Below are 19,298 nucleotides of genomic sequence, written 5' to 3'. Positions count from 1 at the left end.
GGTAAAGTGTGCATTAATGTGTCTTCAAATAACAAACCTATTTACTAGATTGTGTAATAATAAACTATGTCATGCATTATGGCAAGTTAATGACAAATTTCAGTGCAGTGTTGCGTCAGTCTAGCCAAGTCTGTTCTATTTAAACATCTTTCAATGCTTAGTAAACATGAATCGCTGCGACCAGGTTTAGGTAAGCATCAGCTACCAGGTTTTGATGAGCTAAAACATCAGAAGCATGCCCAGTTTATCAGATATTTTTATTACTGAGAAGATCACTGAGCCAAGAACATAAAACAAAGCACCTGAGATGATCGCAATCTTATTATCCAGCCACAATGCTTGTAAGAATGGATCCGCATTGTATTGTAACAAAATTAATGGACAAACTGATACAGTGCCCAATCAACAGAAATGGAGTCCACATAACAGGGACAGGGTGGAAATTACTGTCCAGTCAAATGCACAGAGGGCAATGACATTCCGGTTAGTCACATATAAAATACATTCTGTTTTATGAGTCTTTAAAACATGAAATATGAATAAATAACAAAAAACTGCAAGCCTTCCCAAACTACTACTTTAGTGGGTCAGTTAAAAATAATAGGCACAGACTTCCCACTACTCAGTCAAATAATGAAATAAAGTTGGACACATTTAGGAAGCACAGCTGTCATGATAACCCCTTTGGCACCAGAAGGGTTGGGAACGGAGTGCTGCTGTTCGTGGCTCCAGCGAATCACAGTTAATTAAATGAAGTACCCTGAAAACAAATATGTCCGCCATACAGATGGGACAATGCGATTTGGATGATTCCTTCTTCAGTTTCCATGTGGTTAGAATGATCACCCTTCCTTTCTGGAAAGTTTTTGTTTTTACTGTACAATATAATATCAATTGATGCTGATCCACAATAATGCAAATTTCCATACAGGTGACTTAATGCACTAATTTGTATGTCAGTTTGCAGATTTAACAACGCCACCAGTGACAGCATGGGTAGCCATTTTGAATACCCTGAAAATACCAAAGGTTGTACCACAATCCTGTTGTTATCATCCTGTTTCAGCAGTATGGACTTAAACCAGTTAGCTCTGTGTGTACAAGATACAGTCATAAGAAAGACAAAACTGTATCTTGTGACTGTAGTAGTTTGTGTAACCTCTTATAACATGATTCATCAGTATGTGTGCAAACATTTTTGGTTGATGGAAGCACAGTTATTCATGTGGCAGAAATTCCATGCTGCTGGTAAAATAGTTACATATAACATACATAACCCAGAATTAAAGGTCTGGGGGAAAATAGAGCCTGCTTTCTTTATGAATTTCATTTGTTTATTTTTGATTAAACAAGCAAAGGGGTCCAATTTGAATCGTGTGTGAGAATCTGTAGCAGCACAGAGGGGGGTCTCTCCTATTAAATGAGCAAACTGCAGCAAAACACATTTAACTGAATATTCAGCTCGTAATTTTTACAAGTGGAATGACCAAAACGCTGAGTGGTGAACAAAAGTAGTAAAACACAATGTACACTTTACATTTGGCATGATGCAATTCTGTGCAGGTCTTGGCATTTATTTCTCTTCCGGCTGCGCCGTAAAATGTCGGTAGCGATGCCATTCCCTAAACACGGTGCTTGAAATGGTGATTTTTCACAGGGGGAACTGATTTGTGTTTCCCCCCGCGTGTGTTTGGGGGGAGGGAATCCACAGTGAACCGTTTCACCACAGTTTAAGTACATTAATCTAATCTTTTAATTTCTGGCAGCCCCGTCGCCCACGAAGGCATAAAGGAGATTGGATTATATCGAGTGAAGCTGATCGAGCAGCAGCTGAGCCACAGACGGATTTGGCCGAAGCTCAAAATCTTACATTCTCCAATTTTCAGAAACAATTACCGCCAAGGCGTCATTCAAATTCGGTTTAAAGAAATTATATATTGCAATAACCACAAATCATGGTTCGTTATGAAGTGAATTGGCAATGTGACATCTACAGTATGGAATCCTCACACTGCATTTACATCAATGTAAAACTCTCCTCTGGCATAACAGAAATGTAACTCTTAACAATCAAAAATCATTTACAATAACCATCCCAGGCTACAATAATTATTTTATAAAAAATGTTTTTTTTTTTAATGCACCTGGCAATGTTCATGCTGTTTTGAGTGATATGGCTTTTAGTGTAACAGACTCAATTGTCCTCAAATGCTTCGTTGATACTGTATGTGTGTTCAGGGCAGTGTGACACTGTCTCGTACAGAATCATTTTGACCATGGTAAAGAATGAATGGGTTCTCTCTGCCGCAAAGGTTGAAATACAGTCGTACATGGAGCTTCGTAGTGGACTATGCCATTTGGTGTTGGTGATACGCATCCCAGCATGAGTCTACACTTTGGATTGACGCACATCTGTCCACTCCATCTTAGTGTTCTGCAGAGCCTGGGTCTTCTTCTGGTCCACTTGCACGTAGTCCACCCGATGTTCATCACTGAGAAACGCCTTCTGAAGCACATAAGACACAAAGGGAAGAAGCCATGAAGCAGAACACAGATATGATTGTAGCATGCCCTGCTGAAAAAAAACAACTGAAGTTTTGAAACAGCTCAGAACAGCTCCCAGCTTGACATGGTTTATCTGGTTGACCAGTTCAGACCAGCTCAGAGCTTGACATGATTAGACCAGCTGAAGACATGTTGTGAAACTGCTGGTAGCTGGTCAACCAGCAATCAGACAAGCCACCAGCACTAGCTGGTTAACCAGCTCATACTCAGCTAGACCAGCTTCATGACCAGCTTGGCCATGCTGGTTGACCAGCTCATTCCCAGCTAGACCAGCTTATGACCAGCTCAATTTTCAATTTTCACTTATAAAAATGCATCTGGAGTGTACGTTCCATGCCACAGCACAGGAGAGAGCTGGTGGTACCTCTGGCAGGGTGAGTTGTTGACAGGCCAGCCTCACGCTCGGTTCCGCTGCGTGATTCATTATAATGGCAATGACCACTGCACTACCTCATCACTTTTATTTGCTCATAAATAAGTCAAATTCACAAACTGGACATAAATATCTTATGTGCCACTGCTGCAGCGAGGCAGATGAATTTCGCCTTCACTGTCATAACCGCTATATCAGCAGTTCTTCAAGCAAGAAATGATTTATTTCATGCAAAATTTAACATTTCCGCAATGAGGACTTGGCCGGAAGTAATCGCTGCTGTCGTTTTTTAAAGATCTCAACAAGACCACTTTACAGACAAATAATTTTTGTTCATTTAATACTTGAACTAGAAGTAGTAGCATCATTAATGCATAGTGGGTAAAATGAATGTTGACAGGAACATAATTCTGCTGGCACACAGTTTTAAAATCTTTGAAGACAATTTTGCCAACTGATGCGTCAAGTATTTATTAAAATGTATAAGAATAAGAAAACAAGGCCCTTTATGAAAGTGAAATTATTGGTAATGTAATGTGTAAAATATACAGTATATTATTTTGCTCAGGTATGCCACAATAAGGACTAATTTATCAGTGACTGGCAGTCAATGACTTTATGCTTAAGAACTGCCAGTGATTGAATTGGGTCCACTGTTAGATCATGAACACAAACCAGCTGGCTCTTAAGGAGCAGTTGCCTCGATACAGCCATGCCGCACATATGGAAAGTAGTTTCATTTGCAAATGGCTTTGTTTGTCACTACAGTTCATGTGGTTGGGCATGAACTCATAACCGCTTTATGAAGTGAGTTATGAGGGTACAATATGTTTTCTGAGCAAATTTGAATCACATTGGGTGGGCTGTGCATAAAATCTGAGTAGTGCATATAAAACTGAATTTTAAAATGTACCCTAAACTTTTGGTCACCACATCATGCTATGTACAGTGAGCTCCATAATGTCTGGGACAAATTTTATTTTATTTTATTATTTTTTGTTCTGTATTCCACGATTTTAGATTTGTAATCAAACAATTATGTATAACCTATATACCGTATGAGAGGCCCTTAATTCCTACATCACTCAATATTGAAGTAAATAGCCTCAAACTAAAGCTGATGGTCTGCCTTTTAACCTCATATCGATTGTTTCATTTCATATCCAATGTGCTAAAGTACAAAGCCAACACTGCAAAAATTGTCTCAATGTTCCCCAACTTTTGATGGCCAGTGTATGTACTGTATTTTTGAACTTACCCATAGTTATATGATAAGATCAATATCAATGTCATCCCTGTGCATCCAGTACAAAAATATTAGACAATATTTGATTAGCTAGCTAGTCTTTGGCCTACTTTTAAATTGGTGTTGTTGAGTAATTCATTACTTAACAGAAAAGAACATGCAAGGCACGAGAGTGAGGTTTTTTTTGTTCACAGGATGAGATGGTCCTATGCCACATAAATCCGCTGATAAACACCTGTATTCTGCATCAGACAAGCTCCTCTTTCCCACATCCTACTCACCTTCTGCACAGGTGAGGGGGACGCGGAGTTGAAGTCCAGAGAAAGGTAGTCAAGGTTTGATCTCCGGAGCCAGGGAAAAGCGCCGCTACCGTTCGCAGAGAAGAACAGCTGCCTGGTGTCCTGCGATCGACAGGCAACGACAAACTTAATTACCTGCAGCTTCTGCGCACATTGGCAAAGACCAGGAACAAATGCAGTGTCTGAAGTATCGTTTTATGGCTATTTGCTGAAAATTTGGCTCAATGACATTTTCCTAGAGCTAAACTTGGAGCCAAAATGGAGGCTCTGGTACTTTTAGGGGAAAGGAAACAGCCGTGCGTGTTCAATCATTTATAAAGGCTGTGAGAAAATTATTGCAAATCTACTGTTCTCGGTGCTCATGCATTTTACATTTCTGTCATGTTCAATTTAATGGAGGGTTTTACACCAGATGAGACCGACGTGACAAATGATGGCAGTACGAGGAGACGTAGAGCGCTAATGACGCCTCTGGCTTTGCTCCCCATTTTGCAGTCGCCGAATTTTCCGCGTGGGTTATCTGAAAGAGCGAGAGGGCACGGCCTTTCTTACCGGCCTCGGCTTTCTGAGAAAAACTGCGGCACAACCCAATTAAATGATGTAAAACCAATCCTGCTAGATGACTCATTCTGAGAAATTGATATGATGGACACTTTGTTATATTGCACCAGTTACTTATGTGGACACTCAATGTCATTGTGCTTCTGCTGTAGAGAATCAGAGAATCTTCCGGGTCCTTGGTTGCCGGTCTTATTACCAGTATGGGCACATGTACATCTTTTCCTCAACCATAATGTACCAAGTTAGAATGAAGCACACAGTGCTTTTTTTTAAGCTGTATTCTGTACTGTTGATATTCTTTTTTTCGTTGGAATTTAAACAACCTAAGTGAAATTTCATTGAATCCTGGACCACAAAGTCATCTTACTCTTACATTATTGACGCAAACGTTTGGGGTGGGTTCTTATTTTCAAAGAACCCTATTCAAGGTTTCACAGTACTACTGTTGATGTGGCATCAGCACAAGGGACATTGCTAAGACTGGAGGAACCACGTCCTTCTCCGTTTGCATTACATAAAATATTGTTTTTAGCTTACATAGCATTTATTTGTTACCATTAATCAATCCTTCTTTCACTGCACAAAATGGCAGTGGATTGCTCCCCCTGTTTAAACATGTAAGGACGTAGTCGACATCTTGTTCAGTGGAGATGTTAAATGGTTTAGACAGTGATGGCATTTGCTGATGCAGCCACTCTGACCTCCCACAAGAGACTTCATTGGAAACAAAAGGCTGAATAACAATGTTTCAGTTTCATTTTAGAAGAAGTCAAGTCTCATTACTGTTAGAATGCTGCTGTCCTCCTGATCTCCTGGAACGCCTCCCAGTGTGCGTCTTCTGTCCAGCGGGAAACACAGACTTGCTTTGCTGAGAATTCATAAGCAAAACATATAGACATATACACACATACACACACACACACACACACACACACACACACACGCAAGAGTATAAAGAGGTTAGATTTGGATCTTTCAAGACTGCATAGTTTAGCAGGAGTCCTAAACTTAAACTACACTTTTACATAAATAGGAAAAAAGAGAGAAGAGACAAATGTATAAAGGGGCCACAGCAACTCATTAAAATTTGACTCCACAGTGGTAAAACAGAAAAAAACTTCTTTATAAAATGAATACAACAGACTAGATTTCATAATGCTCAGACAAGCATTATGCAGTGATCATCTTTCATTCCTAAAGGCATCAATATTAGTGCTAGAGGATCACTGTTTCATATGGAATAAAAAGATTTCTATTCAGAATTGGTTGAACCGGTTGAATTTTTTAGAATCTTAATGCATACTGTAACGTTAAATGGCCTATTAGCGCAGCTGGTTTGGATGGACTCAACTGACTCTCCAAGTTCCCTGAGGAGAAGCGAGTCAGGGGGTGGGCTCTGAGGTGTTTCTGTCACACCTACCCGGGCTCCGTAAAGGTCCTGGTCAGCGGTATGTGGGTGGGGCATTCCCGGATGGTGGACAGACCCCTCAAGTCCAGAGGCGGGGGCCTAGCTATAATACAAGAAATAAACAGCAAGCTATTGCCATCATCTGCAAAAATAGACTGAACATTGTTTACGCAAGTCCTTTTTTCGTCTGCCGACGATTTACAAACGGCCAAACAAAGAAACAATTAGTGACATAAATTAGTCTCGAAATGCACCAAAAGACCTGCAGACATTGCTAGCCCTCCAGAACTGGATTCCGAAACCCCTGGTCAAAACGAATAAATAATGCACAATAATGCACCACATTACGTATTGCAGGCCATATTGCAATGCACAGCACACCGGTGCCTTTTCTTCCTTGCGCAGAAAAGTGCATAGAATTGACCCATTAATCTGCAAAGCCTTTGAGACCTGTGTGTGTGTGTGTGTGTGTGTGTGTGCGTGTGTGTAAATTTGCAGCCCACAACCGACGCATAAATTCCATTGGAGGGTGGAGGACGCCCCATCCATGAACGTTTTCCTGGAGTCCCGAAGCTGGAAGAGGCCGCACCATCAGCTCGCTCCCATCAGCGGAGCGTGTGTGGGACTGGGATTTAATTTACGAGACCTGGAAAACGGCTGCAAAGCTCAGGATCTATCAGGCGGCTTTGATTTGCTGCATTGGAACGGGAGAAAACCTGCGGAAAACACTTCAGTCTACTGCAGCTGCACAGACCTGCATGGTCTCTCCTCTGGGTATCTGAGTTCGCACAAGCGTTAAACACGTTAGATGAATGTGTCCTGTATGTTTGGAATACCAATATCCTGTTTGACGTCTCAGTAAATTGAAAAACGTACAGTTTATTTTCTATACTTTTACTATATAAACTGTGAGCATAACTGCAACTATTCATTTTGAGTGTTACATATGTATATTCATACAATATGTATGACTTGCTTTTTTGAGCTGATACCATACATTTACTAACCCCACCTATGCTAGAGTACATGTACTGTAACATGGGAATTTAAAAGGAAAACATATTTTTACATATTTGATGGGACTCTGGTGTCTCTAAGAAGCTACATAGTATGGAGAATGGATCCTTATGTAAAGGATCACACATTGAGAAATGGGAAAACAGGGCATTCATTTTGACACAGTAGACTACTTGATTATCATTTGTCTACAGCTATTTAACTTGAACTCTCACCCTATTTTCAGTACAAAATTTTAACTTAAATTAAATGGACTTGCTAATTTCTTTCTTCACAATACCCTCAAATACATTTGCCGGTTAAAGGACTACAGTCTTGCATCCACTATGGTACTTTAATTTTATGTTGTAGGTTTATGTATTTTATTACTATTGGCTGTGACACTAATGGCTTGCCAGCTGTTCCTCACCCAAACATTTATGTGTACACTTACGTAAAAGCAATAAACGCATCTGCTGAATGGTTAAATGTACGTAAACATAAATACAGGTGATCCAGATGTCCATTGTCCATTGTCCATTTCTGAACAGTAAAATTTTAGGTAATGGACTGAGTACTATTACATACAGTTTATGTTTAAAATGTATGTGGCTGGGGCAGAGGATGTGCAAGTTAGTATGCTGTGTGAGCAAGTTTATGTTGTGTTGTGGGAGCTATTATGCTGTGTGAGCTAGTTTATGTTGTGTTGTGGGAGCTAGTATGCTGTGTAAGCTAGTTTGTGTTGTGTTGTGGGAGCTAGCATGCTGTGTGAGCTAGTTTATGTTGTGTTGTGGGAGCTAGCATGCAGTTTGAGATAGTTTGTGTTGTGTTGTGGGAGCTAGCATGCTGTGTGAGCTAGTTTGTGCTGTGTTGTGGGAGCTAGCATGCAGTTTGAGATAGTTTGTATTGTGGGAGCTAGCATGCTGTTTGAGCTAGTTTGTGTTGTGTTGTGGGAGCTAGTATGCCGTTATATTTAGAATGGTCTCACCAGAGCACAAACACCTCAACTTTTATATGCCTCATTTGTAAAAATACAACACCAAATTTAAAATCTCATGAAACTGGGAAATTCTAAAGCTGTATAAATGTAACAGTTTTAATATGGCATGCATCCAATATATTTTTTTGTTTGTTTCATTGTGATGTTTTATTCTGATGTTTGTGACTGCAAACTATTGTGTCCCCATTATGGTTATACCAATAAACCACTGAACGTTTAAATGCCACAGCACAGGGCATGGGCTATATTTCACTTTCCGAGAGAAAGGCCATCCTCTCATGCTGATTAGACAGGAACAAGCATTTTTACCCTGTTGTATTTGGCCAAAATGTTTGTTGCAAAACACAGCCTTTTTAATGGAGCAGAGACCAACAACAAACAAAGGCCATTTGCCCGCAGAAAAGCAGGTCACGCAATCGACTTTTACTGGATGTTGAAACCACAGCCCTGCGCTCGCCACAAAAAGGCTTAAATTCACACTTCACTTTCTGGGACTTTTTTATCGGCCCAGGCAATCATTAGTTATGATTATCTCGTAAGTTTAAAACCGTGGTAATTGACTACGGGCAAATAAAGCAGCTCCAACTCATGCCTTCAACCAATTTTCATACCTGGTCAGACCTCAAGTCGCTGATCCACTTCTCCCAGTCATGATGCCTGTCTATACTGGCGCCCCCCAGAGGTGGAACTTCCACAATGGTCAAGACAGCAAAATCATATGGAATTTTCCCACCCACGTTCTGCAGACCGCATCTTTGTTCCCTACCCAACCCCACCTTCAGGTTATGGCATTAATTTAGGTTAAGGTACTTTTTCAGCCTTGCTCAGGGGCTGTGCAGATCTTATTGTGCCTACACTGGGGCTTGAACCACCACCCTTTCGGGTCCCAGTTGCGTACCTTAGCCGCTACGCTACATGCTGCCCTTTAGAGCAGTCTGTTTGTAAAGACAGGCTCATGCTGCACCAGGAGAGCTGCTCTCTCACCTCTCCTGCGGGGCTTGAGATCCCGGTTGACTGGCGGTGGCTCCAGGTCGATGGGCAGGCCTCGCGGTGGGGCGGGGGGCGCGGCTGTCTCGGCTCCTTCAGGCAGGAGGAGCTTAGCGGAGGTGGGGCTCATGGGGATGTATCCGTCGGACGTGGTGTCGGGAGAGAGGGCAGGAGTCGTAGCCCCGGAGCTCATGGGGACGTAGGAGTCTTCGTAGGAGTCGGAGCTCGGGCTCTGAACAGTGGCAGGACGAGGCTGGAGCACAAGGTTTGTGTTAAAACCGCAACACAAGCACTTCTGTATTATTTACAGCGCCCTCCAAAAGTCCATCTCGTGTACATCTTTTGACCTCAAACTTTTGGAGGGGACTGTATTTTGTTGACCAAATACTGCATATAGTATGACTCTGGTTATTCTATTTCAGTGGTCTCTAACCCTTCGTTGTTACTCTGCTCTTAATGAATCAAGCAGAGCAGTTGATTACACAGTTAACTCACTTCACTTTGTAACCTGGGTCTCAACAGGGTGCTGATTTTAAGGTGAAAACAAAAACCAGCTCTTCAGGACCAGGGTTGGAGACCACTGTTCTACCTCTTCTGTATTTAGTGCCCTATAATCAACATACTTATGACACTAACTCTAACTTTGTCAAAAGTGTCAATTTATTAATGTTACCTTATAATTCACAGCTCACAATGCGTCACCCCATATAACCATTTAATAGCTCTTGTGAGAATGAGAATAAAGCAAAGGTACTGAGGGATGATACTGTAATTAATGTATAACAATGTGGCAATTTCTTACCAAATTAAGACTGAGCCTTTTGTTCCAGCTTCGACCTGAACCGTTCTCAAACTCCCCTTAAAAATAGAAGCATTAGATAAATCATAAGCAGTTTTAATCATGAACATTACAGTCCATGAAAAGAAAGCACCAGCTTGTGGGCCTAAACAATGCATGATAAATTAAAAGGAAAACATATTTTTACATATTTGATGGGACTCTGGTGTATCCAAGAAGCTATATAGTATGCAGAGTGGATCATTATGTAAAGGATCACACATTGAGAAATGGGAAAACAGTGCGTTCATTTGGACACAATAGACTACTTGATTATGAGTGAACTTGAGAAGTGTCTCACCCTGTTTTCAGTATATAATTTGAACTGAAATGAAATGCACTTGCACATTTTTTTCTTTACAAATAGAGTTTGGCATATACAACAAAAAAAGGGCTCCATCCATCCATCCATTATCTGAACCCGCTTATCCTGATCAGGGTCGCAGGGGGGCTGGAGCCTATCCCAGCATACATTGGGCGAAAGGCAGGAATACACCCTGGACAGGTCGCCAGTCCATCACAGGGCACACACACCATTCACTCACACACTCATACCTACGGACAATTTAGACTCTCCAATCAGCCTAACGTGCATGTCTTTGGACTGTGGGAGGAAACCGGAGTACCCGGAGGAAACCCACGCAGACACGGGGAGAACATGCAAACTCCACACAGAGAGGCCCCGGCCGACGGGGATTCGAACCCAGGACCTCCTTGCTGTGAGGCGGCAGTGCTACCCACTGCACCATCCGTGCCGAAAAAGGGCTCCAGAATAAGTTTTTTTTTCATTTTTTTTTTCACCTTAGTCGGGTAACTACTTTTGATTATTGGCATCGAGACACAGGCAAAACCGTTTTTTAAATGATTTTAGCAAACTTGGATTGTCCACATGACTGAAGTAGCTTAATCATGTGGAATGCTGACTGTTCTGTCTCTATCACTGCCCCCCCCCCCCCTCCCCAAAATTGATGCTGAGAGTTTATTACTTTATGGCTTGAGAAGAAGAACACCCCCCCCCCCCCCCCACCCACCCAACCCAGCTTCCCAACATTCCACACGCTGAAAGGAACAAAGACCTTTTGATTTCAAGGTGAAGACATCCAACTGAAATCATTGACTGCTTTCTTCAAGCACTTCCAGCTTTGAGTGGAAACTAACTCGGTGCGATTCAATCTTTTAACATGGAACACATATGTTTCTTGAAGGTGCAGGTTGCAGCTGACTGTATTTAACAATTACTTGTCTTCAAGTATCACCTCTATTGTTCAAAGCAGACGGAAATTATTTCCTTAGAGGTATAAAAAAACTGAGCTTGTGTACCTCCTAGAATATTCATGGTGGGTCTCCTTAGAAAGAGACTAAAATCATGAACCTTTTGATGACGATGTCATACTGCTCAGTCCTGCTTCTAACAACATAAGGGAACTTAATAAAATCTTAATCTTGTGTTCGGTATTCAGAGTGTCGAATATTAAATGAGGGTGTTGTCGATTGTTGCTGTATTCGGAAATTGAACATATTTCACTTTTATTTATTTTTTGCTAAAAGTTCACTAAAAGCTGAGAATCTGCACTATAACCAGATGTGAATTGTTTGATTACAAATAAAAAAAACTGTGAAGTACAGTGCCGAATCAAGAAAAAATATGCCTTTGTCCCAGCCACACCCTTGTGTCTGCTTCTGGTTCCTTTGTCCTCCCTGCCGTGACAGAACGAACTAGCCAGCATGGAACCAGCGGACTCCTCCCTCCCCTTGGATATGGCGTACGACACATCTGTCCACTTGGCCCGCATGTGGAGGCTGGAGCAGATCACTGCACAGCTTGCAGCGATCCATGCGATCCAGGCCAAGCTCCTTGGACCACGCTATATCCAACTCCCTTTCCCATCCCTTATCCACTCTCCCACTCCACTCCTGACCTGGCATCCAGAACCACACCAATTCCAGCTTTCCCTTCGACCACAGTACCCGTCTCCGGGGACCCGTCTGCCCGAGGACTGCCCGTCTCCGGGTTCCGACCCCCGTTGCCATCCGAAACCCCTGTTGCTGTCCGAGACTCAAGCTCCCTTCCGAGAACCCCGTTTTTCCGTCCGAGACCCTCGTTTCCGTCCGAGACCCCAAGCTCCCTTCCGAGACCCCCGTTCCGGTCCGAGACCCTACCCAGTTCCCCTCACTGCTGCCCTCATCATTCCCATTCCTTTGTATTCTCAGTTTCTCTCTTGTTCCTCCCACCCTCCCTGCTCCTCCTCCCCATGGGTATCTGATGAAACGCCAAGAGGCGTTTCTTAGGGGAGGGGGTACTGTTATGTTCTGTGTGTTCGTTTATCATTGTTTATTATCATTATTCTTGTAATTTATTATTTTTCATATTCATGTCTGGTGTTCTGTTTATATTCATTAGTCTTTGCACCTGTCTTCCCTGTGATGTCTGAGTCTGAATGTTTACTAGCCCAGTCACTCCCTTGTCTGCATGCCCCACTATTCGGGTGTTTATGGTAGTTCCGGGGTTCAATCTTCCTTCCAATCTTGCATTCCTTACTTCCTGCTTTCTCTCCATTTCATGTTTGTACATAGCACTAATATACTAATCCCAACTAACATAGAATTTGTACAGTACTAATTATACTAACACACTAATATGTTTGTCAAACTAACAAACTAACATTCACTAGTTTTGGGTATTTGTAATTTAAATCACTTAACTAACTTACTAACGCATCTCCAGTTTCAATTCTGTTCTGTTAACTCCGCCTCCCTATTCTATCACTGATTACTTGCTTAGTTTCAGCGAAGTATTCGCACCTGTCTCTCTGTATCTCTGCATCTCCTGATTTTCTACAATTGTCTACTCTCTTGTCCGGAGCCGTTTGTATTACATGTCTTTGTGAATCCAGTCCGCATTTTCGTTTCCCCCTCTTTATTGTCTGACTACCCTTTCATGTGTCTCACCTGATGTTTATTTGTTAGACCGCCCTCACTCCCATGCCCCGCCTAGTTTGTCTCATTCCCCTGTATATTTATACCTGTCCTTTTCAGTTGCACGCTGCTAGTTCGTCTTGTCCTGTTTTTTGTTCCTGAGACCTTTATTCCTTCCCCCAGTTCTAGCCCCCTTGTTCCTGAGCCCTTGTTCCTGTATCCTTGCCCTTGTTCCTGAGTCCTTGCCCCTATTTATTGGATTTCCAGTTTTGACCCATGCTTGCTTCCCTGGACTCTTCTTTCGTTGTTGTGGATAGCTGTACCTTTGCATTGTTGAACTGACCCCCTGGTTTTTGACCTTGGCCTGTTTTGTGACTACGCTACGCCTGCAAGTAAACTTGCCATTTTCCACACCCCTGTGTCTGCTTCTGGTTCCTCTGTCCTCCCCGCCGTGACACAAACATTATGCAGGACTCTGTATGACAGCTGTTGAAATAAAATATGCCGTGAAAAATGCCATGGCAAATACAACCAATATTCCTAGCAATTAGACTGTTGTGGTGCTTGCGTTACTGTAGTAGGCCATGTTAATATTTCAGAATTCGCACTGCTGTCAAGCTTTTTGTTAGTAGGCTAAAGCTGAGTCTTCATTGCAGATTTAGAATTAGCAGACTGAGCATAAATTTTCACCGCATCATTCAAACTATTTGCATGATCGCATTTGCAACCCTGCTTCCTCTTATAAACGGTCATAACGTGATCTGCACCAAGGCTATTTGAGGACAGAAGTGCTAGACGGTTGTTGCTCTAAACACCCAGGCACTGCAGTTTCATGTAAGTTTCTAAGAAATTAATTTCCACCCAATCTTGTGAAAACTCCCTGAGCAAAGCCTCCCTCTCTGGGTACTGCCTGTCAGCGAGTGTGTGTATTTCACAGACCTCCCCTCCACTTATTTTCATCTGAGCGCAAGTTAATTAGGGTAAAACGCAGATTTTGAAATGTCCTGTGATCCAAAGATGCAGCATTCCTCGGGCTAGCGCGACCACTGTAAAAAAAACTTGCACACTCAGAATTAGTTAGAAACCTTAGGCAGAAAGGAAAAGGATGAAACAGGCTTGATCTCTTTTGATGGTGCAACATGTTGCACGGAGCTGGTAATGATTCCTGCACTAGAAAGTTTTGCCGGTGCTATGGGAATTCATTTTCTTGACATATTATTTTCATATCTCGCATAGCCAATGACTATGTCACTGTCAATGTCAATGTCAATGTCAACCAGAGTGTCACCTATTGGCCAATTAAATGGGGGTGGGTGCTGAATGGGCTCAATTTGAGTAATGTGACAAATTAGGATTTCCCTTTTGTCCCAAAGTCTAGTCTCAACCCTTGAACAGTCTAAGTCTAACATTAAAAAAAAAATCATGAATCAAAATGAGGTAAAGGTTACATCCAGAACATCACTGGACTAGGCTACATTCAGCCATTTGCAATGATCACATAAAATGATCATTTAAAGCCCATCTGTGACTCTGGACAAGGAACCTGACCAAGTCGTCATAATAATGGGACAAAAACCTGGATGGGGGAGTAGGGGGGTTTGGTGAGTGTGAAATCCTGGACGTGCGTCCTACCTCTCCTGACATGGTCGAGGCCTGACAGCGAGACCCTGCGGGGGATGGACCCAGGCTGCCCTGCGAAGGCCCCCTCGCTGGGACGACGATCTGAGAACCGGCCGGGCTTTGGGGGCCGGGGCGGGGGACTGCGCACGTTGACGCCGGCCTCCAGGACCGGGCCGGAGAAGAGCCGGTCAAACTGGAAAACGTCGGCAGAGGGGCAGGGGGCGAGCGGGGAGGAGGTGGGGGAGGAGAAGCCGCTCAGCCTCTCCAGGGGCGTGGAGGCGCAGGGGGCGCTCAGAGGCAGCTCCGATGCCCCGGGGGGCAGGAATGGGGAGAAGACGGGGTGGGAGCAGAGCGGGGAGGGGAAGATGTCCTCCGAGGTGTAGTCTGCGGAGGTCTGCTCGAGGGACCTCTCCGAGTTCGAACAGCTGTTGCACCTAAACGGCAGAAACAGAAGCAGACGCTATTAGAGAACATTTCTAGACTGACGTTTCTGACATGTTTGATTGACACTCCTGTCAACTGCAAGTGAATATAAATATTCCTCTTGGCACTTCAGTGCATGCAAAAATATTGACAGGGTCAACGGCTGCTCACAGGTTTCACAGAATGTAATTGCAGGCATGAAGACATTAGGTGTTCCTTCACTTGTTTTTTAAAGCTTCATTGTGTTCTATAGTAATGTGAGCTGGAAGTCAGTTCCATGCAACCATGACTGGATATAATACTGGGAACTGGGTAGAGACCTCTGGTGACATGACTTTTACCTTTCAGCCGACTGGTTTCTCTAGCCAGTGCAGTGCACCATGTTCACAGATCAATGAAAAACCACAGAAGAAGACAGTCTTAAACGCTCAGCTTCTTCTGGTGGGCCACCAGTGGCACTTGCCTGGTCACGCTGACCTTTCCCGTTTCGCACTGCGAGAGGAAGAGGTAGTCCAGGGGCAGGCTGGACTCGGACTCGCTGCGACTCTCCTCCGTAGTGTTGCCGTCGGGCGTCAGGTCTTGGCTAGAGACGCGGGAGGCTCGAGGGGTGACTGGCGGAGAGGGAGGGGTGTGAAAAAAGCTGTCCACTGACTCTGAGAGAGAGAGAGGGAGAGAGACTGTTTGAAGTGGAATTCACACTGAGTGTCCTTCAAACTAACAATGATGGACGATATGCATCTGCAGGGTCAGGGTTGATGTCAGGGTTGTTTGTGAGTTGTTTGTGAGTTGTTTATGTATTATGTATGTATGGCATATACACCAACTGGGCGGATTGAAAGTGACAGTTAAGTGCTCTACATGTACTGCATACCCTTAGACATAAGCATGTCACTCTCTTTAAATGGTAAGGCCTGTGTGGTAAATGGTATATGGTCTGCATTTATATAGCGCTTTTAGCCAAAGTGCTGTACAATTGATGCCTCTTGTTCACCCATTCACACACACACACACACACACACACACACACACAACAACTGCGACTGGCTACCGTGCAAGGCACCAACCAGCTCATCAGGACACTTGACTCAGGGACACTTCAACACATCCAGGGCAGGGATTGAACTGGCAACCCTTCGTTCTTACCTCCTGACCTAATGTCGCCCCTACAAACTTTTTATTTAGCCCTTAATCAGCAAAGCATTTCAGCAGTTTTCAGGAGAGGGAAGATATCTGGGCCCTTTGATCTGTTCCCACTTTCTGCACATCCATTATTCATGTATGCTTGCAGCCAATTTAGAATTTTAGTTTCGTAAAATAGAGGAACGCTCTATTCATTATCATAATAATGATCACATTTAAATATTATTATTATAAAGATTAATCTAGTAATGCATGATAAATGTTGATATAATGATTAAATATTCAATAAAACTTTGCTGAAATTGCGTGTACTTTTTCTCTCTGATAGCTTAAAGGAACATGAAAAAAGAAGAAATCTTGAGGTGATGTCGATATGAAATGTCTTTGTCTTTCAGCAAGTCAACTTCCTTCAGAAGGCTATGTGAGCCTTCACTTCATAATATTAATAATTTTGAGGCTTAACTCAAGGAGGCGGTTTTGAATTGATTATCTGATAAAAACTGTAAAAACTCAAAAAGAAGTGACGAGAGCACATTACTCTTTTCATGTTCCTGTCCAAAAACCCCCAAAATTATGTTTTTATCATATAATTTATTCTGTTACTGGTTTTATTTCTTTATTTTAAAATGGAGTGTAAAGTAACATATACAATATTTAACATGTATTACATTCCATTATCCTGCCTTTCATATTTTGTCATGGGGCATATATCAAATGCAATTGCATATATGTGCCAGTAGAGGGTGCATCCCAGTTCTGTTTGATTCATTAACACCAAATACTCTTAAAAGTACGGTATACACTATGTACCAGTGTCTCTCCTCAAAAATCAGTCTGAGGACAAATTAGGAGATATTACTAGCACACCAAAATCCTGTAAACACCAAAGAAAAACACATTCATCATCTCATTTGCAAAAGGAACACATTTCCAGTGACAATACTATGCACAATGCAGGGACAACAGCAAGGTTGTATTTGTGCTGAATTTGTAGAAATTCCCTGTTATTTTGTATTTTGGCTGGCTTACAACAGAGAGGGAATGATAAGAAGCAGAGCCTTGATGCCAAAGTTTGCATTTACTACATTAAACCTCAATAAATATTGCTTAATTCAATTGCGAGTTGACTGAAATGCTTTCGATACTATACAAGTGTAGAACATATTTATATACCTCAGCTGTATCAGTGTATGAAAACCACAATACTTTCGAGAGTATTTTTACTTTCCATATTATCCATATCATTAGCAATGTTTTAAATTCTGCTCTTGTGTAAAATGTGTAAGTACTGTTGTCAGTGCTGTGGTATGGGTCCCATATTCATTCCAGTGCCATCCTCCTTGGCTTCGGCCCCAGTCAAGCAATCTAATCTCAGTCGGATCTGCTGTCAATCTGCTTGTTTTCTTTTCCTGGTTAAATTTTACAGCTAATAAGTGCACAAGTTTTTGTTTTGTGAAATGATTTCTGGTGAGCTAATAATGAGTAACAAGTAAGCTAGCTCTACTTCCCCTTGCAAAGCGACAAATAATTGATAAAAACAGACAAACCTACAGACAATATGAGAGAAGAACAATATTGATGCAAATTAAAAGACACCCATGTCAAGCAATGCCAGGCTTTTGATCTGAGTTGTAAAGAGTACTAACAAACATCTAATATGCTAGTATAGTGACACACTTAGAGGTCTGACTGTGTGTGTGTGCGTGTGTGTGTGTGTGACAGAGTGCGCCAGGCACTGTACCCGTTCAAAACGAACACGTAAAACAAAGTTGTGTCAAACTGAAACAAAACCACCCACAGAAAGGGCCCGTCCATGATTTCTGCCCTTTCTCCAGGAGCATGGCTGTCTGTTCACACGCACTGACTATATTACTGCGCAGGTTGTCTTTGCCTTAGAAAGGCACCACAGAGGAACGCCACTCAAAATGCAGCAGGCCGCCAGGATCTCGTTGGAATGCCGGGGGACAGCCTTCCGCCCCACGCCACGTCTGCTGTGATCGGCAGTTAGGCTTAACACTGTGGAAAATCCCCATCAGCTTCACCGCTGCGTGGCTCACTGCCGCCGACTGCCCTTCAACTGAATGACTCAGTGTTTGCAGACGGCGGGAGAGTTTTGTAAAGCTGTCGGCGAGGGGGTTGATGAGGGTGGCGATGACTGGATTTAGAGTCCGTCTCTGAAGAGGGGGCAGTCATGCGTGGTTTATGTGGCTTGTGCCTCCCACTTATCAACAGCGGCTCAGATCTCCCACTGTCGCGCTTCCTCCACTGCCCTGCCACCGTTACACGTGGCGGCCATTACCGGTGCTGACCCGTAGTCCAAGTCGCTCATGCCTCCCATGGTGTTGCGTAATATAACATAACATTGCTATTTACAAATAGAATCGGGTCGTAAATACAGTATTGACTTCATTTCGGTATGAATTCCTGTCCATTGTGGTTGGAGGAGCTCCTGTTTCCTTAGCTCGTCAAGTCACTAACCATTTTAAGGTCCTCTTTATTAGGCCTTAATTAGGCCTAAATAATTAACAATACCAAGCCCCGACAACAAAACGCAAACATGTACAAACTCCTTGTCATTTATTTCCTATTTCCCCTGTTGATGTCATAACGGCCATCAAGGGACTGGTGTTGAAAATGAACTTTGGCTATACAATGTATATACAGAGCAGTGGATGCCATTGTTGTGTTGCTATCTGTGGGTGTCCTTTCCAAATAAACCAATAAAAAGAGCCCCAGTTCGCTAACCGTTATGCTACATTGTCGCTCCTTGGACTTACACACATCCTGTCGAGTGAAAGGAGAGAGGTCACAGCTCATGAGTGGACTTACAAGAAATTATTCTTCAGAATTTGTCTATAGTTCTGAAAAGCAGTGACATTATCATAAACATGCTTAGCTTTAGGACCCTGAAGTGACTTTTGAGGTC

General features: G+C 42.8%; 1 protein-coding gene across 1 annotated transcript in view; it reads right to left on the bottom strand.

Annotated features, from left to right (window-relative positions):
• Nucleotides 1-243: 243 nt before the first annotated feature.
• Nucleotides 244-19,298, bottom strand: part of gab3 (GRB2 associated binding protein 3) — a 35,742-nt gene continuing 16,687 nt past the window's right edge. The window contains exons 3-10 of the mRNA XM_061249801.1: nt 15,696-15,885; nt 14,822-15,243; nt 10,238-10,293; nt 9,433-9,688; nt 6,465-6,555; nt 5,828-5,912; nt 4,466-4,585; nt 244-2,506 (exon numbers count right to left, since the gene is read on the bottom strand). Of these exons, the coding sequence (XP_061105785.1) occupies nt 2,390-2,506; nt 4,466-4,585; nt 5,828-5,912; nt 6,465-6,555; nt 9,433-9,688; nt 10,238-10,293; nt 14,822-15,243; nt 15,696-15,885 (1,337 nt within the window). The 3' untranslated portion in view covers nt 244-2,389. The remainder of the gene's footprint in view (nt 2,507-4,465; nt 4,586-5,827; nt 5,913-6,464; nt 6,556-9,432; nt 9,689-10,237; nt 10,294-14,821; nt 15,244-15,695; nt 15,886-19,298) is intronic.

Source organism: Conger conger, chromosome 7, assembly GCF_963514075.1.
Source record: "Conger conger chromosome 7, fConCon1.1, whole genome shotgun sequence".
NCBI lineage: Eukaryota > Metazoa > Chordata > Actinopteri > Anguilliformes > Congridae > Conger > Conger conger.
Note: the sequence above shows the minus strand (reverse complement) of the source record. Positions and strands in the feature narration are given on the sequence as shown.